We start from the raw sequence: 23,983 nt of genomic DNA on the forward strand, positions 1-23,983 counted from the left end.
CATGGATCGAGGTCGTTATTCTGATCGGATGTTCGGAAGGGTCGGACGCCGATGGGGATCGAGGGACATGCGTGAAGTTCTAGGCTGAGGTGGTGTGTATCGTATCGATCTTCCAGGCTGTTTCAGCTTCGTAGGGGTCAATTATTAAAAGAGCTTTAGTAGCCTAAAAGCGGCGCCCCCGTCTATCCGGGAAAGCAAATCATGAGGTCGATGTGTAACGAAAAGAGGTAATTTTCCCCCACCAGCACTGTATCTCTGAGAAGGTTCCCTCATGGCGGGGCAGTTTGGGGGACCAATTTCACAAATAGCCCCGCAATTTTACCCCCGGCCAATGCTCCGATGCCGCTGCCCCACCAAATCCAGTGAGGTGCCTCGATTTACTATCAAAACATCAGGGGCACACACCTAGGGGGTAGGCTTCAACCTGGTTCATTCCATCTTGTCGTCGATACTTAGGTACCTAGGTAATGTAGCTCTGCTATAGCCCGAACTGTAGCCCAAATTCATGCCGCCTATGCTTCCATGGAACCTCAAAAAGACCGCCCAGAGCACAGCAGTCCCCAATCAAAAAAAAGCTGCCAAATCAGCACCAGTTCGCCGAAACTTGCCATCCCATAACCCGCAAATAAATAAACCAAACCCATAAAAAGGAACAAACTCAGAATTGGTGCCCGTCCAAACGCCAACCAACCCATAACCATCATCACATCATAACCCTCCCCTTACGCACTACTCCAATTAGCCTCGCGAAACGGCTCGAACGGCCCTTGCTCCCCACCACTCCCCCCTCGGCCTCTCGCATCACCCTTCGGCCCCTTATCATCCTCCTCCCGCAACCTCTTCTCTAGCTCCATCCTCCCGTCCCTGCCCCAGTAGCCAGCCTTCTCCCCACCGGTGACACAGCCTTCCGTAATTAACACATACGGCGTGGGCGCCTCAAACATGGGCTCGGCTAAGACACGCTCCATTTCCATCTTGAGCCCACGCGCACCGGTCTCGTTCTTGGCCGCGCGTGAAGCGATCGCGTACAGTGCCCGGCGCGTGAAGAACAGTTTGCTCGGGTAGGTTTCGAAAAGGGCAGTGTATTGGGCCACGAGGCTGTTGCGCGGCTCGGTGAGGATGCGGAAGAGCTCGTCAAGGGAGAGTGGGGTAAGGGCGCAGATGTTGTGTAGGCGGCCAATGAGTTCGGGAATAAAGCCGTAGGCTTGAAGGTCGGCGGGCGTCGCAAGGTCGAGAGGGGTGAAACCGCCACTGCTGTTGCTGCTGTTGCTGCTGTTGCTACTGTTGTGGTTGTTGTTCTTGGGGTTGGAGGTTGACAACGTGGCGGCGGATACGGGCTGGTGTGGGAGGTGGTTGTACATCTCTCGTGGTAGGATATCCTTGTCTCCGGACATAGAAGAGCTGCGTCCGCGAACCTCCGAGCCAAAACCGATAGACGGCTTAGCTACACGACGCAGAACAGTCTTGTCTAGTCCGACAAAGGCGCCGCAGAATACAAATAGTATGTTTGTAGTGTCGATTGTGTATTGGTCAACTTTGCCGGCCGGAGGTGCCGACTGGGTATTAGACGGTCCGTAGCCGCTAGGCGGGTTGGTCGCCGTGCGGGATGATCGTTGGTCCTTGATGTTAACGGTAACCTTAGTCCCCTCAACAAGCTTGAGAAGGGCCTGCTGCACGCCCTCGCCACCAACATCGCGGCCGTTAACGGTCTCGCGCTTCGCAATTTTGTCGAACTCATCTAACACTATGATCCCGTGTTCGGCGGCCTTGATATCGTAGTTGGCCTCGATGAGTAGCCGTTCGATGCAAGACTCGACGTCCTGTCCGATGTATCCCGCTTGAGTGAACGAGTTGCAGTCGCTAATAGTGAATGGTACGTTGAGCTTCTTCGATAACGTCCTGAGTAGCTAGGGGTTAGCGAGTGGTCCTAACTACGTCTGTAATGGCGGAAGACTCACTCAAGAATGTATGTCTTCCCCACGCCGGTTGGCCCAATTAACAGCAGATTGCTCTTGTCAATCTTGACATGGTTTGGAGCTGCGAAGTCTTCTGGGATGTAAAAGTCGTCCGCCGGTGGGTCGTACAGGGCGTCGGGAATTTGGTAGGTGCCTCTGACCGCCTCGTGGTGGCCGGGGTAATCGTCTTCAGAGAACATGTTATTATCAGCCGGTCGCCGATATCCCGAAATAAAGTCTTCATCATCATTGCGACGCGAGGGCCACCGCCCACCTTCAACGGGATGCGCGCGTGAGCTGCTGTTGTAACCACCGCGCTCAAACGCATCCTGGTCCTGTGCGTACTTTTGCCGTTGCAGCTTCTCGCGGAACCGCTGATCTTGGATCTCGTTGTGTTGCCGGCGGCGCAGTCCCTGGTAGTGGTTGAAGATGACGGAGCAGATCGTCTTCTTTGCACGGTCCTGGCCCACGACGTAGTCGTCGACACGACGCTTCAGGTCCCGTGGGTAGAATTGCGGCACGCCAAAGGTGTGCTTGCTGAAGATGGGCCCGCGGCTGATCTCCTGCGTCGGGTCGTAGCTACTACTATAACCCGAATTGAAATCGTTAGGGCGGCGCGGGATGGATAGGAGGGAGCTCGATGTTGATAGGGAGCATGTCGGATGCCGGAGTCGGAGCTGGGGGTTCCTCAGCCGGGCGACCTGGAACGGCGCCATGCACATCAGTGCTCGTGGCCGCGCTAAGACGGGCATTGTGTTGCTATCGTCTGATAGTCATGCTCTGAAGAGAGAAATCGTTAGGATGCTTTGATTAGCCAGGCGTGTGGACGAGTGGGAGTTCGCCGAGGATCGACTCGGAATGCTTGAGGAACCGAGGGGTCGAGGGCGTTGCGCCACATGCTGGATGAGGTCAACATGTCCCCGGGCCCGGGGACAACGGACGGGGATGCGTGCAGCTCCGGCAGGCACTGTGTCTTGCAGGGAGAGCACACCCCCGGAGTCGGGCGGCACGTCCCAACTGCCAGGTGGATCGGCCAGCTGCGGCACGCTGCGGGTGAGCTCGCAGTGGACCCCCCCCACCCGCGTTGCGCAGCTCCCCTGGCTCGCCCACGGAAGCAAGCTGCTCAGTGGAAGCTCCCGTCACATTGCTGTGACGCCCGAGTCCAGTTGCACGCGTTGCTTGAATGAAACTTCAAAACCCCACCACGAGGTGTAGCCCGCTCTCTCGCCTCCGAGATGAGGGAAGCTCGCTCCTGTTCTGGTCTGTTTGTGTGTCTCTGCGCTTTGTTGCACCGTCCGAGGCCGCCGGCCCGGGTTTATCTGCGATAAGGCACCGTTGCAGCAGCCGCTGCGGATGGCACCCCTCCACTTGAAATCCCTTCCACGTTCTGGCCACAGAGTGAAAGTTGGCAGACCAGCGGCGCAGGGGGGCAAAGCAGCAGGTAGCCGTTGTTTTATTTTATTTTTACTATGTATTAGGCATGGCGCAGAACACCCCCTGGAAGGAGCCGCGCGGGAAAGAGGAGAGAAGATCGATGGAATCGGTTGGGCTGCAGAGCGTTCAGTTGCCATGATGTAATCTCGCGTTGACATGCCATCCTCATCGATTCGAGCTCAACAAACTCGCATCTAGCCGATGCACAGCTCGAACAGTTATCGCCACGGCCAATTTGCACATTTTGCGCGCCCCGCATTGGGAGTAACTCGATATCTCTGCCTCCTTCTCTCTTTGAGTTTTTCGAATAAACGCTTCTGAGAGCTTGTGATCCTCAGTGGCTTTAGTTTCTGCGTCTACCCATCCAAGTTCTACAACACAACTTGAACCCCCTGGCACCGCGGGAATTGCGACGAAGAGCAAATTTTCGTCACAAGCATAGGTGATAATTCGATTGATCACTTACCGACGGGATGGATCCTATTGCAGCGGACTCGTCCAACACGTTGGTCGGCGGCAAGGTCGCTGAGGATGACATTCCCAAAGATGGCACCGGTTCGTTTTGGTTATTCTAGTGAGTTGATATCGTAAACTGACGATAGAACAGGAGTCCTGAAGCTTGACCCATGGCTGTCGCCTTTCCAGGACTCATTGAAGCGGCGCTATGCGAAAGCCCAGGAGTGGATTAAGCGGATTAACGACACGGAAGGCGGGCTTGAGAAGTTCAGTAGGGTTCGTTGTTCTTGTTGAAATGTTGGTTGATTTTCGACGCCAAGCTGACTGATTCAGGGGACGGAGTTGTTTGGGTTGAGGGCAAAGGAGGACGGCACGATCATCTACCGAGAATGGGCTCCCAATGCCCTTCAGGCTGCGCTCATTGGCGATTTCAGTGAGTTTCATTCTAACACTCATCTTCTGTCTAATGACTGTAACCTCACCATCTCTAGACAAATGGGACAAAACGGCTCATCCCATGAAGAAGAATGAATTTGGTGTCTTTGAGCTCACCATTCCCCCAACGGCCGACGGCCAACCCGCCATCCCCCACAACTCCAAAATCAAGGTAGGGCAAGTCCGGAGTGTGACGGTTCGTGATAGCTCTCGTGCCCTAACACCTTATTTAGGTCACCCTCGAGTTGCCCACGGCAGAATGGGTCGATCGGCTACCAGCCTGGATCAAGTACGTGACTCAAGATCTGTCGGTCTCACCTGCCTACGACGCTCGCTTTTGGAATCCGCCTGCGGCAGCGCGATATGCTTTCCAGCACGAGCGGCCCAAGAAGCCCGAGAGCCTGCGCATCTACGAGGCTCACGTTGGTATCTCGTCTCCCGAGCTGCGCGTCACTACCTACAAGGAGTTCACCAAATCCATGCTTCCGCGCATCAAAGGCCTCGGCTACAACGCCATCCAGCTCATGGCCATCATGGAACACGCCTACTACGCTAGCTTCGGCTACCAGGTCAACAATTTCTTTGCTGCTAGTAGCCGCTACGGCGAGCCCGAGGATCTGAAGGAGCTGGTTGATACCGCCCATAGCTTGGGCTTGGTCGTGCTATTGGATGTGGTTCACAGTCATGCGTCCAAGAATGTGTTGGATGGGCTGAACCAGTTTGACGGATCTGACCACCAGTACTTTCACGAGGGACCCAAGGGTAAGCACGAGCTCTGGGACAGCCGGCTGTTCAACTACGGCCACCACGAGGTCATGCGCTTTTTGCTCAGCAACTTGCGCTTCTGGATGGACGAGTACAAGTTTGACGGGTTCCGGTTCGATGGGGTCACCAGTATGCTTTACCTTCACCATGGCATTGGAACGTGAGTTTCTCCTCGGGGCGTTCGTTTGTGTTATAAGGAGACTCCCTAACGTGGATAGCGGCTTCTCTGGGGGATATCATGAATACTTTGGTGCCGGTGTCGACGAGGAAGCCGTTGTATACCTTATGATTGCCAATGAGATGCTGCACGAGTTATACCCCGAGACCATCACCGTGGCCGAGGATGTCTCGGGTATGCCGGCACTGTGCCTGCCGCTGTCGCTCGGCGGCGTCGGCTTCGATTATCGCCTCGCCATGGCCATCCCTGATATGTGGATCAAGATCCTCAAGGAACAAAAGGACGAGAGCTGGGATATTGGTAACATTTGCTGGACCCTGACTAACCGCCGCCACGGGGAGAAGACGATTGCATACGCCGAGAGTCATGACCAGGCGTAAGTCGATTTTCACTACCTCCGTTGTTCGCCTCCTATGTCGCAACTCCTTTCGTGCTAACCCCAGCATCCCCTACAGCCTCGTCGGCGACAAGTCCCTGATGATGCACCTGTGTGACGCCGAGTTGTATACCAACATGTCGGTGCTCTCCCCTCTCACTGCCGTTATCGACCGCGGCATGGCGCTGCACAAAATGATCCGTCTCCTGACACACGCCCTGGGCGGCGAGGGCTGGCTCAACTTCGAGGGCAACGAGTTTGGCCACCCGGAGTGGCTCGATTTCCCGCGCGAGGGCAACCAGAACTCGTTCTGGTACGCCCGGCGCCAACTCAACCTGACCGAGGACCACCTGCTGCGCTACCAGTTCCTCAACAACTTTGACCGCTCCATGAACCTAACCGAGGCCCGCTACGGCTGGCTGCACGCGCCGCAGGCCTTCATCTCCCTCAAGCACGAGGGTGACAAGGTGATTGTCTTTGAGCGCGGTGGGCTGGTGTTCATCTTCAACTTCCACCATACCGAGAGCTTTACCGACTACCGCATCGGCATCGAGGAAGCAGGCACCTACCGTGTCGTACTTGATTCGGACACCAAACAGCATGGCGGATTTTGCCGTATCGACGATGGCACGCGCTACTTCACCGAACCGCTCGAGTGGAATGGTCGCAAGAACTGCACGCATGTATATATCCCGTGCAGAACAGCTCTGGTATGTCTTACCCCGTTAGTTCATCACTCACTGTGTACTAATATTGCTTACAGGTGTTGGCTCCGGAATCGAGGGTGGCTTAACAGTAATGGCCCGCAGGCACGTGTGAGAAAAGGAAATAATGACTATCTTGATAGACTTTCTTAACTTCCGTAATTTATGTTACTTTACGTTTTCGTGCCTCAAATACCATGACGCCCAAATTGAAATGACGGAGAGCGGGGTAGGGTGGGCAGTTCTTTGGCAATGCCAGGCCAGAAATGCCACTTGTCCATCCAATGAGCGGCGGGCCGCGACGATGGCCGCCCTCAAATTCAAGGCCTGACCCGGGACCTCCCGGTGGACCGTCTCAACAGCAACGCGAGCGGCCAATGAAGAATTTAAAACACTGCTGCGTGCGGTTGGGACGAGGGCGAAGGGAAAGACGAAACTGGAGTGAACATCTAAATCCCGATACCAACAATTAATTCGTACCGGTGGGCGCGCCCGCACCAAAGTTAGTCGAGCCAAACTTTGGGAGCCCAAACCTGAACCTGACCTGCAACCGGACGGCGCACAATTGACGGGAGCGAGCGCCCGAGGCCCCACATTTTTAGCCAAAACATCAAGTCACGTGGAAAATTCGAGCTCCGCAGCTGTCTAGCCGAAAGCTCAGTCGAGAGATTTTCGAACCCGTCTTCTTCCCTCCCTCCGAAGCCTACCCTCACCACTGTCAATCCACCGTCACATAAGTCCGCCCTTCATCATCGCCAAGATGTTTAAGAGGTGAGTCGTCGCCGGCCGAAGGCTTTTTTTTAGTCCACGATTCCAGCCATACGCCAATTGAGGCCAATTGATACTAACGCAAAGCTTTTTCGCTCCCCCCTCGCGCAGCGGCATTTCCGCCTTTGCCCGGACAGCCCGTCCGTCGTTTGCGGCGGCGACTCGTCGCGCCATCCCCCCGACTCGCCTCAACCTCCACGCCCCGGCGCTCACCAGGTTCGCCAGCACCGCCGGTGTTGGTGATGGCAAAATCCACCAGGTCATTGGTGAGCCCCTCTCTCCAATATCACTCGACCCCCTGGTCGCTTCGTCGTTCCCGGTTTGGCCCGGGAAAATTGTGTCCTTGGCTTGGCTAACCGCGCAACTTTCTTAACAACAGGTGCCGTCGTCGATGGTTAGTAAAACACACAACCTCTCCTTGTGGGCCTCGACAACTCGCTGCTCTCGCTACACGCAACAACTTTCTTCCGGTCGCAATATTCCGCTGACACCACTTACCGTCGACAGTCAAGTTCGAGACCGAGAAGCTCCCCGCCATTCTCAACGCCCTTGAGACCAACAACAATGGCCAAAAGCTCGTCCTCGAGGTCTCGGTACGCAGAAACCCCGCACCGTTTTTGCCGTGTGTTTGTGCGTTGTGCTGACTTGGCTATAGCAACATTTGGGCGAGAACGTTGTGAGGTGCATTGCCATGGACGGTTGGTACCCCGCATTGTTTATTATGTGCTGAGCGACCGAATAATCTCTAAACGGAATATATAGGTACTGAGGGTCTTGTCCGTGGTGCCAAGGCCGCTGATAGTGAGTGACTCCCTATGTTCTTGATGTCGTGACCAACATGCTGACAGTATTTGACAGCCGGTGCTCCCATCACCATTCCGTAAGTTGAAGCGCTTCACGGTCAGGGAAATGCATATATCAGGAGCTGGCACTAACGTGAGGCTCCTCTAGCGTCGGCTCTGGCACTCTCGGCCGTATCATGAACGTCACCGGTGACCCGATTGACGAGCGTGGCCCCATCAAGACCGACAAGTTTATGCCCATTCACGCTGAAGCTCCCGAGTTCGTCGAGCAGTCGACAACCGCCGAGATTCTGGTGACGGGTATCAAGGTCGTTGACCTGCTCGCCCCTTACGCTCGTGGTGGCAAGATTGGTCTCTTCGGTGGTGCCGGTGTCGGCAAGACCGTGTTCATTCAGGAGCTCATCAACAACATTGCCAAGGCCCACGGTGGTTACTCCGTCTTCACTGGTGTCGGTGAGCGTACCCGTGAGGGTAACGATCTGTACCACGAAATGCAGGAGACATCCGTCATTCAACTTGATGGTGAATCCAAGGTCGCCCTGGTCTTCGGTCAGATGAACGAGCCCCCCGGAGCTCGTGCTCGTGTCGCTTTAACCGGTCTTACTGTGGCGGAAGCATTCCGTGACGAAGGACAGGATGGTAAGTTCACATTCCTTCCTATCTTCAAAATCGAGGGAAATGGGGAGGTGGAAGAGGCAAGAAAAAGAAGGGGAAAAGAAAATAAACACAAGGTGGAGCAAGTGAAAGAAGTGGAGAAGGACAGAAAAGTGGAGAAATGGAGAATTCAGGAAAGGTAAACTAACTGGCATAGTGCTTCTCTTCATCGACAACATCTTCCGTTTCACTCAGGCCGGTTCCGAAGTGTCCGCCCTTCTGGGTCGTATCCCCTCTGCCGTCGGTTACCAACCCACTCTCGCCGTCGACATGGGTGGCATGCAGGAACGTATCACCACCACCAAGAAGGGTTCCATTACCTCCGTCCAGGCCGTCTATGTGCCTGCTGACGATTTGACGGATCCCGCGCCCGCCACAACCTTCGCTCACTTGGACGCCACCACTGTGTTGTCCCGTGGTATCTCCGAGTTGGGTATTTACCCTGCCGTCGACCCTCTTGACTCTAAGTCCCGTATGCTCGACCCTCGCATTGTCGGCCAGGAGCACTACGACATCGCCTCGCGTGTCCAGCAGATCCTCCAGGAGTACAAGTCTCTACAGGACATCATCGCCATTTTGGGTATGGACGAACTCTCGGAAGCCGACAAGCTTACCGTCGAGCGCGCCCGTAAGATCCAGCGTTTCCTGAGCCAGCCCTTCACTGTCGCCCAGGTCTTCACTGGTATCGAGGGCCAGCTGGTCGACATCAAGGAGACCATCGCCTCGTTCAAGGCCATCCTGAATGGTGAGGGCGACAGCCTTCCCGAAGGTGCCTTCTACATGGTCGGTGACTTTGCGACGGCGCGGCAGAAGGGTGAGAAGATTTTGGCTGAGCTCGAGAAGAGCGCTTAATTGGTGGGCAGTCTTATAAAACCGGGAAGGACATCGGCGACCTGTGTATAGAAGCGAATGGTTTCCGGGGAGTTCCCAAGCTCAGTCAAGTCTCTTTTGTGAGCTGTGTATCAAATCTATTTTTCTGTGTCCGAGCGTCTGAGCCTAGATTTTTTGTACTTGCGTCCGTGACATGTCCCTCCCTGACCCGAAACTCGCCCGCCCGCAAGAGCCAAGTTTAACGTAGGCGTCAACTTGATCTCAACTTCCGGGTCTGCATCATTTGAACAGAGCTGTTGCCAAGGAAAATGAAGCTGAGGTGAAAGTGGACGACGATGTGGACGGCTGGAATTGCAACGCTGGCATTGTTTTTTAAAACGTCGACAAAGGATTTGTGTAATGACAGCCCGAAGTTGAAACCTTTATCCTGTGTCTTACCTCGGTGGACTTTTGTCCTTTTCGTTGCGTTATTATCTACTACTGCTTCGACTGAATCTATTTAACGCCTTTGGTTTATGAATTATATTGCCCTCATGTTGTTTATCGTGTTTACGCAGAGTAAAAATGGAAACTCGGGCCAACGGCCTAAGGTGCGGATATGGCACAGCAGCGCAGATTCAAGTTGGTGCCGGCCAACTACAAGGAAACTGTCAAGCAGTGGACCAGCCTTGGGGTCGACGACGATGCATCGGCCTCGACAACCGACAGCTACCCACTGGCCAGATCCCAGGTCACAGCGGGCGGGGAATGGTTTGATCAGCTGCGTAAAGGCGCGGAAATGACGCGAATCATGAAAATATGAAGGGGTATATATGCGAAGTAGGGTGGATGTGTTGGGTCACCCAATATCTGATAAAATCGACTCGGCCCCAACCGGGCTGGACGGTGCAGGCGATCATACATCGAACCGGATCCTGTCCCTTCGATACTTCGTAACTTCCGGGCTGATATCGTGAGCCATGACAGCGCGGATAGCAAGCTGGCTTTCGTGCTCCGGCATCCCCGGCTTGTCGTCGACAATCACGGTGGAGCGGTCCCAAGACAGGTCATCCACCAACAGCCTGACGAGAGCCCTGTTATCTTCAATCTGGAGGGAGGCTGCGGGAATACGGAGAAGCTCATGCCATTCCGGTCCGAGAAAGTTGATAATGTTGGGAATTTCAAAGTCAGCGATGCCGTCCATCCACCAGCAGGGGCCGACCTTGAACTTAGTGAACACGAGGTAGTGTGCCAGTATCACAAGGGCGCGTGGGCGCTTTTCTCTAGCGGCGTTGACGAAGTTTTGAGGGAGAAAGCTGAGGAAGGTGGCGATGCGTAGGAAGAGGCGCACACTGAAGCCGGCGCTTAGCTCGAGGTAAATGGAGCCGAGAAACTGGAGTGCTCGGTAGTAGTGCTCGATGTAGGGGTAGTCCGGGTCGTCAGCATTGACGGACGAAAGCATGAAGAGGAGGTTACTAGGCAAGCAGCGGGCCGAGGCGTCCACGTCGACGCTGGGGCGGAAAATAAGGGGAGCAATGCCAGACTGGTAGAGCAGTGGGAGGTTCGCTTCGTCGATTATGGTGTCGATGCCCTTCCACAAGGTCATCCAATTGAGGATTGACAACGGTTGAGCTTCACTGCCACGAAAAACGTGGGTTGACAGGCCACAAAGCAGGAGGGAAGTGGCCACCAGGGCCGGGTAGGCGGCCGAGTTATCGATCGCGAGGGCCTTGCGGTAGGTCTCAAAGGCCTTAGCACGGTAGCGGATCTCGAGGGCGGGAGAGACGCCCATGTTTCTGAGGCCGAGATGGTTGATATGCATGGCGGACAGGCCGAGGATGCAGTTCATCAAGAAGTCATTGGCGAAGGCGTGCTGTACAACGGTCACTTTGAGCACCGGGTCGGCGTTGCGTTCTTCGAGACGGCCAGTGGAAAAGGAGGCGAAAGTGACGGTGGTGTAGAACCAGAGCAGGCGCATGTCCATCATGTTGTGGTCGGCCGGGATGAACTGTGGTTGGGGAGTCACCGAGGGGCTCTGGCTGCGAAGGGCAACAAACAGGTCGGGATATGGCACCTCATCGCCGCTGCTAGGGCCATTATTGCTCCTGCTGTTGCTCCAGGTATTGTCCTGGCTGTTGGTACCCCTAGGGGGCTCGGGAGATGGAGAAGTGGTGGATGTCGACTGTGCTGTAGCCTGAGCTGGACGTGGTGGCACGGTATACACACACCTCTCTTCGCGGAGAGTACATGAGCGACAGGCTGGACGGCCCTCATCGCACTTGACCCTGCGGGTCTTGCAGTTGCGGCATCCCGTCCTTGACTTGCGATGTGGGCGTTTGGGGTGGTATGGTTTTTGCGTGGCCAGTGCCGAGCCGGGGCCAGGGGACATCGGGACTTCCATCCTTCGCCAGAATACCCCTGAAACGAGGAGATGGGATTGGATGTGATGAGATGAAGCATGTGATTTAAGGATTGAGAATTCACGGCTAAGAGAGCAATCCGTCATGCGCGAGACAAAGTGAGGGGCTGCTCCGTGCTGTCGAGGCTGAAAGAGGGTGTTGGTGTTTCCGCCGCAAATGGGACAAGACCAGATATCTCTCATTCTCCGCGGCTTACGTGTAGAAACCCACACTAAGGATCTCAGCTCGCCATCCTCATGCTGTGTGTGTCGTCCGCAACACCTCGGCTCATCCATGTACTGCCCGGGCCGTCTGGATGTGAGGGTTCCAAGAGCAAGCAATGGGAGAGCAGGCAGGTGGCACGCAGCCCGTTCTGAGCGAACCGCAGAGCAGAATACAGTGGTCAACCCCCTGTAATTGGAAGGCCAAGACGCCGGCAGAGCCCTGAACCAGGAAAGTGGAACCTACACTCGCTTGCAGCGCCCTGGCCACCAAGAGTCCTTGCAGCTAGCCCGACGCGTCCTCAGCCGCAGGAACGCGACGCTGCATACGGTCCCTTACACACCAATGTTGGGTAAATTTCAAGACAACGGAAACAAACAACTTCAAAGACTTGCGTGGGGAGGACGAGGGAAGAGCTAGGACAAAACGATCTCATTGATTAGCGAAAGCCCCCAAACCACCGAGCCCATACATGATGGGCAATCCCATCTTCCGACTACCAGATGAAGCGAAGCTGGCCGCGCTCAACCGAATCTTTCCTTGTCGAGAACCGCAAATCCGGGCCCTTGCAACACTGCTTTATGTAAGGCCACTTCAACCTCGTCATACCATCACCCATCACGACGCTTGCTGACCATCTTAGCCCGGCGCTGCACCATGTCGGAATCTCGTCATCTATGGCACTGAGGCCACGGGCAAGAGCGGCGTCACCGCGGCCCTTCTCTCACTATTCTCGGGCCAGGCCGAGAGTGTCACTGCCGACGATGTTGAGGACCAGCTCGATGGTCAGCTAAACGGCCACGTTGACGACGATGACACCCCTCTCCAATACGCCATGGTGAACTCGTCGGAATGCATCACCTCTCGCCATCTGTTCGAGACTGTGGTTGGCAAGGTTTCTACCGCGCTTCACTGGGACGCCGCGCCAGCAAGGTGCGAGACTGTGTCGTCGTTGACCGTTGAGCTGTCCAAGATGCTCAAGTACAATTCCCGTCCCGACGGGTTCCGCTTTGTGCTTGTGTTTGACGCCATCGACCGCCAGCGGGATGCTCCTCACACATTGCTGCCCGCTCTTGCGAGGTTATCTGAGATTGTGAGCTTCTCCTTGAAATGTTTCCGATGTCTCGGCGTGTTTACTAACTCTATACTGTAGATCCCCTGCCTAACAACCGTCTTCATTGTCACCTCTCCTCCTCCCAACTTCCTTCTCAGCTCCTTCACTCCCCACCTCCACTTCCCGACTTACACCAAGCCCGACTTCATCGCCATCCTGTCCACTACTCCGCCACGGGCTTTACCCAACACGACAGACCAGGAAACGATCGATCTATGGGCGCGCTTCACCGCCGCTGTTCACGATGCCCTCGCGCGTGCTGCCTCGCGCACTCTCCCTTCTTTCCGCCATGCTTGCGCCGCCCTTTGGCCGCGCTTCACGGCTCCGATTCACGCAGGGACACACTCCGCCCGGGAATTCTCCAAGCTCCTCGTCGCTGCGCGCGTGCATTTCCAGGACGAACGGCTGCTTGACCCGGGTGTCCTGGCTCTTCCCTCCACCACAAACCAAAAGCCATCACCACCACTATCAACAGCACCACCCCAATCCACAACCACATCAACTACAACAACAAACCACCCACTCCCAGTCCCCACTAGATCAATCACCGCAACCACCACCAGCACCAGCAACACAACCCCCTCGGCCAACGCCGGCGCCGACCTCGCCCATCTCCTCCCCACAATCGCCCGCCTCCTCCTCCTCGCCTCCTACCTCGCCTCACACAACCCCACCCGCCACGACCTAACCCTCTTCTCCACCCACTACCACGGCCGGCGCAAGCGTCGCGGCGGCGCCGGCACGGGGGGCGCCGGTCGGGGGAGACCACGGTCCAAACACCGCAAGATCGCGCGCAAACTGCTTGGCGCGCATGCCTTTGTGCTGGAGCGGATGTTGGCTATTTTTGAGGCGGTCAAGGGTGAGTGGGGGTATTTCCCACCTGAGGAGTCGGATCGTGGTAATAATCATGGTGGTGGTGGTGGTGGTGATGTGGACGCGGACATTGCGATGGCGGTGGCGACGCTGGCGAGTTTGAGGTTATTAGTGAAGGTAGGCGGGGGCGGAGGGGGAAGTAGTGCAGGAGGGGGTGGAGGGTTTGGGGGCGTGGCGGATGTAATGGATCGCGGGGGGAAGTGGAGGGTGAATGTGGGATGGGAGGTGATTAAGGCGTTGGGGAGGGGGGTTGGGGTGGAGGTTGAAGAGTGGTTGATGGAGTGAGGTCTGAAGGGTGTGTGTGCTAGCTATACTAGCAGCTGGGTACCGAGGTACTGTACCACTCATGGGATCAAGTAAACTCTTCATACACCAGACCTAACGGTTGGGTTGACGTATGGGAGAAGTTAAGCACTAATTTAATTGCTATATGGTATATAACACCGACCCATAACTATTCGGCGAAGAAACCATGCATGACGCCATCTAACAAGTCTAAATGTACCTATGCAAAAGTAAACCAGCTTTATAAAGTTAAACACATAAAATACATGACCGTACAAAAAAGCTCATTAAAATGTGTCGTACATGCGTGTCACGCCATGCCAAACCCAGCCCATCAAACCATCAAGCCATCAAAAATAAAACCTGTACAGCTCCAGAAATCGTCACATAAATAACCCCATAATCACAAGCGCCCTCTTCTTTTCAAAGGGGAGAGGGTTTTCAGACCAGCCCAACCCAACCCAATACAGTGCCAGTCATTCCGGAAACGTTTTGACCGATCCCATCCGAAACGCTCACTTCTCATAGAATTGCATCGCCTCCAGCACCCACCCGCCAGAGCGGCATACATAGGCATGTACCTAAACAGGTAACCACGGCACCCGTAAGTCAAGGGTCATGGTTTTACCCAAGTACTCACTCACTGAGCGACAACCGTCTGACTATCCCCCGTCCGCCAGGTATCCTCCTGTCTCGTCCCTGGCGGCCGCCACGCCGGCGCAGCAGCAGCAGCATTGCTCATCCCGCGATTCCTGCTCCCCGCGGGCCCGCCTGGTCCCCCGCCTGCTCCTCCATTACTGGCACTCCCGCTGCCAATTCCAACATCGTCCGACTTTTTGGTGTCGCCTAATATGGCGGGCCCGCCAGACGCAAACGCTGCCGCGGCGGCGCTGCCTTGGGTGTAGGTGTGTGGTGCCGACCCGGCTGGGCCGATGCCGCTTGGGCTTTCGAAGATGGTCGGCGCCGCTGCCCCCGACGAGGATGAGGATGAGCCGTTGAGGAAGCCGATTGGCACCACGGGAGGTAGGGTCGTAGCGGCGATGGGGGGTGAGTGTTTGGTGTTGAGGGGTAGTAGGGTCGCCTGGCGGCGGGTTTCGGTCAGGGAACGGGCGCGTTGGTCGGCTTTGTTGCGCTCGCTGCTGCGGTCGTAGAGGTAAAGACCCAAAAAGGTGAGGGCGATGCCGACGGCCTGGATGCCCGTGGTCGGGCTGCGGAACCAGAGGATGGCGATGATAATGACGAACACGCGCTTGATCAGGGATGCGACCGAGTAGGTCACGGGCGACACCATGGAGAGTAGCACGAAAGCAAAGATGTTTTGGCCGAAGTGAAATGTGCCGTTGAAAATGTACTCGAGCACCAGCGGACCGTGGTCCAACGAGTTCGGGCTGAGATTCAGGTCCACGCTGCCGTCCCAAAGAAAATCGCCCAGGATGCCGATGCCCTCTGACCACGCCCAGATCGGGCACGTTAGAAGAAAGGCCAAGCCAGAGGAGTAGCAAAGCAGATTGAGCTTGTCCAGTTTACGGGACTGGTGTCCGGCCCCTTCTTGCTCGACCCGCGCGGCCTCATTAAACAACCTCTTGGAGAAGATGTTTTGGGTGACAAAGATGATGGCCGCAAACAGCGCATACATGATTCCAAGGAACTGTCCTCCGCTGAATGCGTGGTTGCCCGAACAAGCCAGCATCACACCAATGGTGAGCGGAACTAGAGAAAAATATGTGGCTCGAGGGTAGCGAATATCAAAGAAGATGCGGTAGGCGAAAACTGTAAAAAGCGGCGACAGCCCCTTGATGGTGTGAACTAAGGACACAGGAATTTTGGAGGTCGCGTTCGAGCTCAGTAGATGGCCGCCAATCGAGAAAGCGGCCAGCGGGAGCGTTGTTCGGATGACATCGCGCGAAGGGGCTCGGATCGGATGCCGAAGCGCCGGGACGGCGGCCCTGAGCCGCGGAAAGGTAGACGCGAGCCACGAGAAAAGCAGGCAGTAGGACGAAACGAAGGCGAATTGAATGAGGGTCAGGGTCGCCGGTTTGTCGAAGGCTGTGAGGATCGTTTTGGAGGACGTGTTGGTCATGGCGGACGACCAGTACCACATGAGGCATAGGCCCTACAAAGACGAAGAGAAACAAATCATCAGCCCCGGTTTGCCTTGAATCTTGCGTGGAGCAGTCACTTGAGAGGCAGACAGCGGTGCGGAAAACATACAATAAGCTTCCATGAAACAGGCGCACGAAGCGCTCCGGCGATCTCGTGGGCATTCTGGCTCATACTCGATGAGCGCATCCGGTGGACAGTCTGGCTAATGCTGCTCTTCTTGGCGTGGCCCGACGGCCCTACAACAGACTCCCGGGGAGCCCATCTCACCCTACTATCCCGTCGCGCGGTCCAGCGGCCGGCGTTCGCGGCGTCGCCATTGCTGCCGGAGTTGAAGCCGTTCTGCTGCCAGCGCGGGGTCGAGGCAGGTTGGCTGCTGCTGGGAAACGCCGTGTGCCCGGCATCAAAATCGGGAAATTTCTCCGTCTCCCCGGGGCCAGACGACCCGACGCCGTTGGGAGAATCGCCGTAGGACTTGGTGATTGATGACGAGCGAGTCTGGGATGGCGCCCGCATATGGGAGCTCGCCGAAGCCGAGTGCGACGTCGAGTGGGATGTAGCGTGCGGCATTGCGCACGCGCGCGCTGCGGCGCTCTTTTGCCTCGCTGAGTCTCAAGGGGTCTGTTGTTCGGTTGGTTCGACGATTCGGAGCGTCCGTGGATCGAACGCTGTGCGATCAATGCAGATGCAGAGAGGTAGCCCCGGCCGCGATCTCGATGCAGAGATGCGGCAGATCCACCAAACGAGCGCAAAAAATAACGGCGTGAAACAAGTGGAAGTGCTGACGCGCCGACTCGAGCCTATGTGATCATGGCCACGTCCTCGTCGGTCTCGGTGTAACACGGAAAATGGTGGGTTAGAGCGGAGAGAGGGAGAAGAAAACAAGATAGCGGCAATTGGAGGTTGCACAGGTGTCACTCCCAACCGAGCTCTCGCAATCCTATCCTCGCTTGCAGGTTCGAAGGCAACGTTGGAGGGGCGCCTGGCGAGATCTGGTTTGACGTCGGCCAAATAAACTCTCTTGGCGCCCCTTCCAATCCGCTGTTGCAGGCGCACCACGCGGGTCCGGCCACTGAAACAAAGGCCCTGGGAGTCTTGTCACCCACCATCGGCAGAACCCAGCCTGGGGCGCCACAGTTGATCAGTTTGAAGTGGGGCCACCAGGCTCGAATGCTGCAGCACCAGCCACATCGCTTGTCCGTCTCAAAACTTTCGAGGCGCGCGATCCCGATAAGTGAGTGGCCTGGGTCGCGTGTGAGGTCGGTCCACCAAATACTGCATTTGCCAACACCAACATCAACGGCGTCATCATTGGCATCAACGAAACCGACGTCCTCCCCCATCGAGCCGAATTTGAGTAGGGCGGTTTTTGCATGCTGCAAGGCCAAAACAATTCAGCCAGAACCCGAGCGAGACGCTCGCCATAGCCAAGATGGCGGCTCCAAAGATGACCAAGAACCAGATGCGCCGGGCCAAAAAGAAGGAGCAGAAGAAGGCCCAGGCCGAGGTGCAGGTGCGTGGCGCTATGAGCCATACCTATTTTATATCCGGCCGTCCCACTGACTGTCAACAGAAAAACGGGACAGGTGAAGCAACCCCAAAGGACGAGACGCCCGTCGACGAACCGAAACCCGCCGATCTCGAAGTCAAGAACGAGTTCGATGCGTCCACTAAGCCCGAAGCCGACGGCCCTGTCGACAGCTCGCTTCTCGACGAAGAGGACCCCGCGTTCGTCGCATACAAAGGCATCTTTGAGAAATTCGGTCTCAGCTTGGACGATGAGGAAGCCGCCAGGGAAGCAAACGCGGGCAACAAGGGAGAGGTTTTCTTCGATCAAGACGACGAGATTCCTAGCGAGGACGAAGACGCGCAAAATATGTCGAAGAAGAAGCGCAAGAAGCTAAACAAGCTATCTATTGCCGAGCTCAAGGCCCTAGTGCGCAACCCCGAGGTCGTCGAGTGGCACGATGTTTCGTCGTCGGATCCCCGCTTGCTGGTCCAGATCAAGGCGCAACGGAACATCGTCCCCGTACCCACACATTGGTCTCTGAAGCGGGAATACCTCTCCAGTAAGCGGGGTATTGAGAAGCCCCCCTTCAAACTCCCAAATTTCATCTCCGAGACCGGCATCACCGAGATGCGCGACGCCGTATTAGAGAAGCAAGCCGAGCAGACGCTTAAGCAGAAGCAGCGCGAGAGGGTACAGCCGAAGATGGGCAAGCTCGACATTGATTATCAAAAACTCTACGATGCCTTCTTCCGCCATCAGACCAAGCCAGACCTTACCCGGTTTGGTGATGTGTACTACGAGGGCAAGGAGTGGGAAGCCGACTACAAAGTCTTCAAGCCAGGCGATGTTAGCGAGGGGCTGAGAGAAGCCCTCGGGATGCAGCCTAGCTTCCCCCCTCCTTGGCTGCTCCAGCAACAGCGTGTTGGCCCTCCTCCCTCCTATCCCACCCTCAAGATTCCCGGCCTCAACGCCCCGATCCCGGCGGGAGCAGCCTGGGGTTTCCAGCCTGGTCAATGGGGCAAACCACCACTGGACGAGTATAACCGTCCTCTTTACGGCGGCGACATTTTTGGCCTCATGGCCCCCGGCCAACCTGGCGCTACTGCGCCCTACCAACAACAGCAACAACAACAACAGCTACCACCTCAACAACCCCAAGCAGCGGCTGCCGCTAGTGCGCTTGCCGAGCCGATTGAGCGTGCCCTCTGGGGCGAGCTACAACCGCCCGAAGAAGAATCAGAGGAAGAGGAGTCGGAAGAAGAAGAATCCGACGAGGAGGGCTCCGACGCCGGGGACTTGCCCCCCGGTGGCACCGATACCACCACCGGTCTCGAGACCCCAGCCGGGTACGCCAGCACAGTCCACACTGACCTCCACCCAGCCGGCGGTGCAGAGACTAGCATGGCCGGCGAATTCGACCTGCGGAAAACCCGCCGCGGGTTCGAAACCGAAGAGTCGTCTTATGGCGCCCCCCGCCAAGCCTACACCGTCATCCCCGAACGCCAGGGCCGTGCCGAAGGGTTCTTCGGCAGCGACAAGACCTACGATCTCACGAAACCTGGCGGCTCAGGATCCCTCCACTACCAGCACATGCCCATGCTCGGCCAAATCAACGAGGACGACGCGTCACGCAAGCGCAAGAAGCCCGGTGATGTCGACGTGGCGCTCGACCCAGACGCGCTCGCGGCCTCGGGAAGCGGCAGCGGACTGGACAAGGAAGAGTTGCGCCGGCAGTACGAGGCGGGCCGGCGCGAGGAAGGGGCGGGCGCGCAGTGGAGCCGGTCGGCAGCGTATGAAGAGGACTTGAGCGATATGATTGCGCAGGAGAGTCGGAAGAGGCAGAGGAGGGAGGAGGAGAGGCGCGGGGAGAGGGAGAAGGGGAGGAGGTAGATCAGAGGTGATAAAGAAGGATTGGTCGGTTGATCAGACTGTGATGGTTGCTGAGCCTGTAACGGCGTGATCGTTTGTGTGTTTCTTTGTTTTCATCCTTATTTATTTGGGACTAAGTTTGGCATGAGTTGGGCGTTTTTGGGATGGGGGTGTGTGGGTTGTATAATACCGAAGACAATTACGGAACTAGGGGGGTGGGACACAGAGACGAGGGAAATGTTGAAAAATAATAAAGACGTCAGCCAAATATGTTACGTCGCTGAGCAAGTGAACAACTATGGGTCAGATCTCATTCTAAATGCGAGAAACATGAAATCCAATCCACTAGAGTCAACTACACCTTCTAATTGTGAATTGTCGCCTCCTTTCTCCTTTCAGTGGTTGGGACCAAGTTGGGTTTACCTTGTTTTCTTGTTTTCTACCTCTGTCCTTTACTCAATTCACTTCCAAGTTCATGCTACACCCACCAGTAGCTGTCAGCCGTCTTAACTGGTATTCACGTATTCAACTACCTTACACGACTCAGATACATACAAGCACCCCTAGGCATATACGCACACCCGATGCCCCCCTCTTCACCCTCCCCCCCTACCTAGTTAGCATCCAAGTGGACGGAACTCCCGACCTTTTTGCCAAATCCCAAAGCCCATTAATTCCCAGCCAACTGTGTTCCTACCTTTCCACCTCCAGGCTCACCCTCTTCCCCTATCTCGATCTCGCTTGAGAAACCGACTTTCCACCCTCCTCAGCTGTGGTGCCCAAGCAGGAAGATAGATACCCCCGTCGAATTTACACCCCGTCGTCTCCCAAATTTTTATTTCCATTACATTTGTAGTACAAACACACCCCTATTTCCTCCTTCGCTTTCCTTTCCCACCCGACCCCCACTTGCGGGTGCATTCTCCTCTCCTCTGCCGCTTTGCATGTCGATACAGACCCGTAAATCACCGCGTCCGCGTAGTTGCCCTTTCACAAGCAAGCGGCGCACTTCCACCTCCGTCTTGCCTTTACCGCCGCTTCTGGGTTCTCCACGCAGTGCTTGTGGTACAGCCGTTTTTTGCAAGCCTAGTAGAGTTGATAAATGCTATCAGTATCTTGGTCTGTTCTGGTCTCATACATGGGAGGTTGTTGGGAACAAGGGGATAAAAAAGGAGAAAATTACCTTGTTGGAACAAACAAGCAAGCTACCCATAGGCACGGGCTCAGCACACTTGGCGCAGCACCCGCCCGAAGCCTTGTTCCTAGCTGTGGCCGGGGCGGGGAGTAGTGCCTGTGCAGTCCCTCTTTCCTTTGAAGACATATTGCTTGCTGTCTCCGATGCCTCAGCCATCGCAGCCCGCCTATTCCGCGCGTCATTCACGAGTTGAGTAGCCTCGAAAATGACGGTGTCAGGCAGCATGCGACGGGTGAGCAGCGTCGCGGCATGTTTGCTGAACTCATCAGCTCGCGAACGCACTTCGACCAGCCAGGCCGCGTGCTCGTGCACAAAGCGCAGGAAATGACGTGGCAAGTATTCCTGGGACGACAAGTGTTGGCGCATAATGAAGGCATCCCATTCCTGTAAGTATTCCTTTTCAGCGGCGTTGAGGTCGATGAAATCCTGCAGATTGTCGCGGTGCTTGAGAAGGAGCCAAGAGTCGTCAAGGGGACGCTGGGGAATGACCGTCCCAGCTGGGAGCTGGACTTTACTGAGGGGGTCAAAAAGGGGTTGTTTAGTCTTGGGGACTAGGACCTTGCGCTGGGTTCGCTTGATGGTTGATTTCTAGTGGGTGTTAGGATTAGAGTATAGGTAAAGTTGGGAGATATGGTCGGCTCAATGGCAACCATGGCTTACCGGGTGGCCCCCTTGCGGAGCATTGTCTTGGAAAACTTCACGGCCGTTATCCGGGCCGAGGCGAGAGGTGACCCAGGAATCGTCACCATTCACATATTTTTCGAGATCCAAAGGTTTAACCGGGAGACCAAGCTGGTACACTTTGGGACGCAAGGGCGAGCCAAAGCTATTGGCATTGGGCTTCACGGTGACACAGTATCCCGCTTTCGGCCGGAACTCAAAGTGGAAGTCGTACTGCGGGTGGCTCAGATAATGAGCACGGAGCTGGCTGAGACGGTCGTTCTCGGCGCCGCACAAGAGACAGGCAAACCTCTCTGTCTGGACTTGTTCTGGTGGAAGCAAATACGTGACTGTGTGCTCGTCAACTTGGCTGTGCTCTTCACCAAGCTTCCGACGTTTCCTTGTTTCCTTGCCGACCGCATTGTTCCACATCTGCTTCACGTTGTAGTTAATATCTTGCCTCGTCCGCCGAGAACGACTCGGGGTGAGCTCGCCCTCGGCAAACTCGTCTGCTGGATCAAGCCCAGACCCATTGAGGTGCCCATTTAACGCAAGCCCTCCCTCGCTCGTTACATTTGTCTGGGGGCCCACCTGCTGTTGCCCACCGGCGGTACCGGCAACAGGGGGGTCGGCGGGGGGGCCGCCGCCCGCAAACGGTGTGGCGAGCTCGTGAGGATCAAACACCGAGATGGAAGGTTGGATGTCCTTAGCAAGCTCTCTTGACCTTGCTCGGTGAGACAGCGCAGTCAGCCACCGAACGTCCAAGTCGATGAGGAAGTTGGTGGGAACATCAACATCATTGAGGAGTTGCTTGTGCTTCTTGACCCGAAGGCGGATTGACTTGCGATTACGGTTGTTGAATATATCTGAAATGCTGGCTGTCAAGACCCAGTGACGCGGCGGCAGGCCTCTGTTGTAAAATTTCTCCTCATCGCTGACCGGCACTAAGTCCGTAGGTGGCCAGTTAACATCACCGGCTGACTCAAGCTCAAGAAGCACAGAGTACGTATTGGCAAGGCCGAAGACGGCATCGTCGTCGCGCTCGAGAAAGATCTTTTCCTCTGGAATGTGAAATGGTCGAATAGAGGAGAACCGCGCAATGGGGGCTGAGCCCGGGGGATGTTTGAAGATGCGGAGGCCGCAGACTTGGCTATCGACATGCAGGACAACTGGTTCGCCGCCCCTGAAGCCGCAGATGGTGAGCTTGCAGCGAGCCTTGACATAAATAACGTCGCGCACATTCGGGGCAATGACGCCATTTAAGATGCCGTTCTTGAGGCGAGGTGAATCCTTGTGGCTGACCTTGAGAAGCTCGATTCGAAGCGCACGTTGGGCTGCGCCATACCCTTCGAACAACGGAAACCCATCGTAACCATTGTCGATCCGGCGACGCTTTGCTGTGCGCTGTGTCTGGGAATCGTCTTTTGGGGGCCTGTCGTTGGAATCGTGTGGTTGCGACGAGAGCTTGTTGCTCATCTTAGATTCCCAATGGTTGGTGGCTTGAAGCCAGTTCCGATGGAGGAAGGGCAAGCCACGGCTGCGATGGTTAGAGGTTGTCATGGCTACCTAGCCGGTGTCATTACGGTGTTAATGACTTCTTTAGCGGCTGCTGCTTCACAGGACGCGCAACAGGAATCAACGGAATCCAGAGAGAAGCGAAGGCTGCATTATCCGGAAGTGGTACCGATAGTGGTGGCTCGAATGTAAAAGGGTTCTGAGAGGCACAGGTGTGGCCGAGGTCGGTTCGGCGTCCAGAACGGATGATGCAAAATGAACAAACGAATGAATGATTACGAATTATCCGTAAAGGGTGAGAAAAAGCGGGCGAAGATGGTGATGGTACGCGTGATGGACCTGAAGAAGGAGCGAATATAGCAAAGAACGGTGGCAGCCAATGGTGACCTAATTGAATTGTTAACCGCGCCTCATTCTCATGTTGGGCTTGTGGAATTGACGTTTGGCTGAAAACACGTGTGGATCAATAGGGAAGAGTATGCTTGGGGCATGGCGCGACTCCCTACCTCCGACGACAGCTTCTAATGCTAAAAAATGGATTTCTGGAATGAATTTACTATGTCCACCAAGTTTTCGATCTGGTGCATCTAACCAGATTGCATTGACGGAAAGCGGGAATTGCAAGAGAAGCGTGAAATGTGAAGGTGAGAACAAGACGCGTGACTGTCACCAAAGGTGACGATATGATTCTCCTATTCCAGGCCTCACTCCCCCAGGTTGTTATTGGCCCCAGGTTCATGTGTGGGGCATCGGCTCCCTAACGGTTAGCGGCGATCGCGGTAGCATGGTACCTATCTCACTGTGACAGATTCGCTCCTGCTGTGGGTAGCTCGCTAACGCGCCGCATCCACCCACCGGGAGGGTGTGAGAATGGGTCAATATTGGGGGGAAAAAAGCGTGCCG

General features: G+C 55.8%; 7 protein-coding genes across 7 annotated transcripts; 3 read left to right on the plus strand and 4 right to left on the minus strand.

Moving 5' to 3' along the window:
- Positions 1–722: 722 nt before the first annotated feature.
- Positions 723–2,671, minus strand: C8A04DRAFT_11800 (P-loop containing nucleoside triphosphate hydrolase protein; the record flags this gene model as incomplete). The annotated part of the gene is made up of 4 exons (XM_062777096.1): positions 723–1,260; positions 1,321–1,899; positions 1,959–2,142; positions 2,230–2,671. 4 exons carry the CDS (start codon positions 2,669–2,671, stop codon positions 723–725), a joined length of 1,743 nt encoding a protein of 580 aa, XP_062637449.1.
- Positions 2,672–3,862: 1,191 nt separating this feature from the next.
- On the plus strand, positions 3,863–9,380 carry C8A04DRAFT_36916 (uncharacterized protein; the record flags this gene model as incomplete). The annotated part of the gene is made up of 14 exons (XM_062783694.1): positions 3,863–3,944; positions 3,997–4,121; positions 4,179–4,278; positions 4,337–4,452; positions 4,514–5,205; positions 5,264–5,599; positions 5,679–6,254; positions 7,183–7,337; positions 7,579–7,664; positions 7,727–7,769; positions 7,834–7,872; positions 7,930–7,951; positions 8,023–8,513; positions 8,686–9,380. 14 exons carry the CDS (start codon positions 3,863–3,865, stop codon positions 9,378–9,380), a joined length of 3,558 nt encoding a protein of 1,185 aa, XP_062637450.1.
- An 874-nt stretch (positions 9,381–10,254) lies between these two features.
- Positions 10,255–11,727, minus strand: C8A04DRAFT_11782 (uncharacterized protein; the record flags this gene model as incomplete). Its single annotated transcript, XM_062777089.1, has 1 exon — positions 10,255–11,727. One exon carries the CDS (start codon positions 11,725–11,727, stop codon positions 10,255–10,257), a length of 1,473 nt encoding a protein of 490 aa, XP_062637451.1.
- A 707-nt stretch (positions 11,728–12,434) lies between these two features.
- C8A04DRAFT_11827 (origin recognition complex subunit 5 C-terminus-domain-containing protein) lies at positions 12,435–14,231 on the plus strand (the record flags this gene model as incomplete). Its single annotated transcript, XM_062777109.1, has 3 exons — positions 12,435–12,542; positions 12,603–13,052; positions 13,113–14,231. The coding sequence occupies 3 exons, from the start codon at positions 12,435–12,437 to the stop codon at positions 14,229–14,231; spliced, it is 1,677 nt and encodes a 558-aa protein (XP_062637452.1).
- A 640-nt stretch (positions 14,232–14,871) lies between these two features.
- Positions 14,872–16,901, minus strand: C8A04DRAFT_28201 (triose-phosphate transporter family-domain-containing protein; the record flags this gene model as incomplete). Its single annotated transcript, XM_062780557.1, has 2 exons — positions 14,872–16,344; positions 16,443–16,901. 2 exons carry the CDS (start codon positions 16,899–16,901, stop codon positions 14,872–14,874), a joined length of 1,932 nt encoding a protein of 643 aa, XP_062637453.1.
- An 877-nt stretch (positions 16,902–17,778) lies between these two features.
- Positions 17,779–19,731, plus strand: C8A04DRAFT_36920 (uncharacterized protein; the record flags this gene model as incomplete). The annotated part of the gene is made up of 1 exon (XM_062783695.1): positions 17,779–19,731. The coding sequence occupies one exon, from the start codon at positions 17,779–17,781 to the stop codon at positions 19,729–19,731; it is 1,953 nt and encodes a 650-aa protein (XP_062637454.1).
- Positions 19,732–20,239: 508 nt separating this feature from the next.
- Positions 20,240–23,125, minus strand: C8A04DRAFT_36921 (uncharacterized protein; the record flags this gene model as incomplete). The annotated part of the gene is made up of 4 exons (XM_062783696.1): positions 20,240–20,243; positions 20,705–20,796; positions 20,894–21,493; positions 21,566–23,125. 4 exons carry the CDS (start codon positions 23,123–23,125, stop codon positions 20,240–20,242), a joined length of 2,256 nt encoding a protein of 751 aa, XP_062637455.1.
- Positions 23,126–23,983: the final 858 nt, after the last annotated feature.

This window comes from Dichotomopilus funicola (genome assembly GCF_033296635.1).
Source record: "Dichotomopilus funicola strain CBS 141.50 unplaced genomic scaffold C8A04scaffold_27, whole genome shotgun sequence".
In the NCBI taxonomy this organism is placed as follows: domain Eukaryota; kingdom Fungi; phylum Ascomycota; class Sordariomycetes; order Sordariales; family Chaetomiaceae; genus Dichotomopilus; species Dichotomopilus funicola.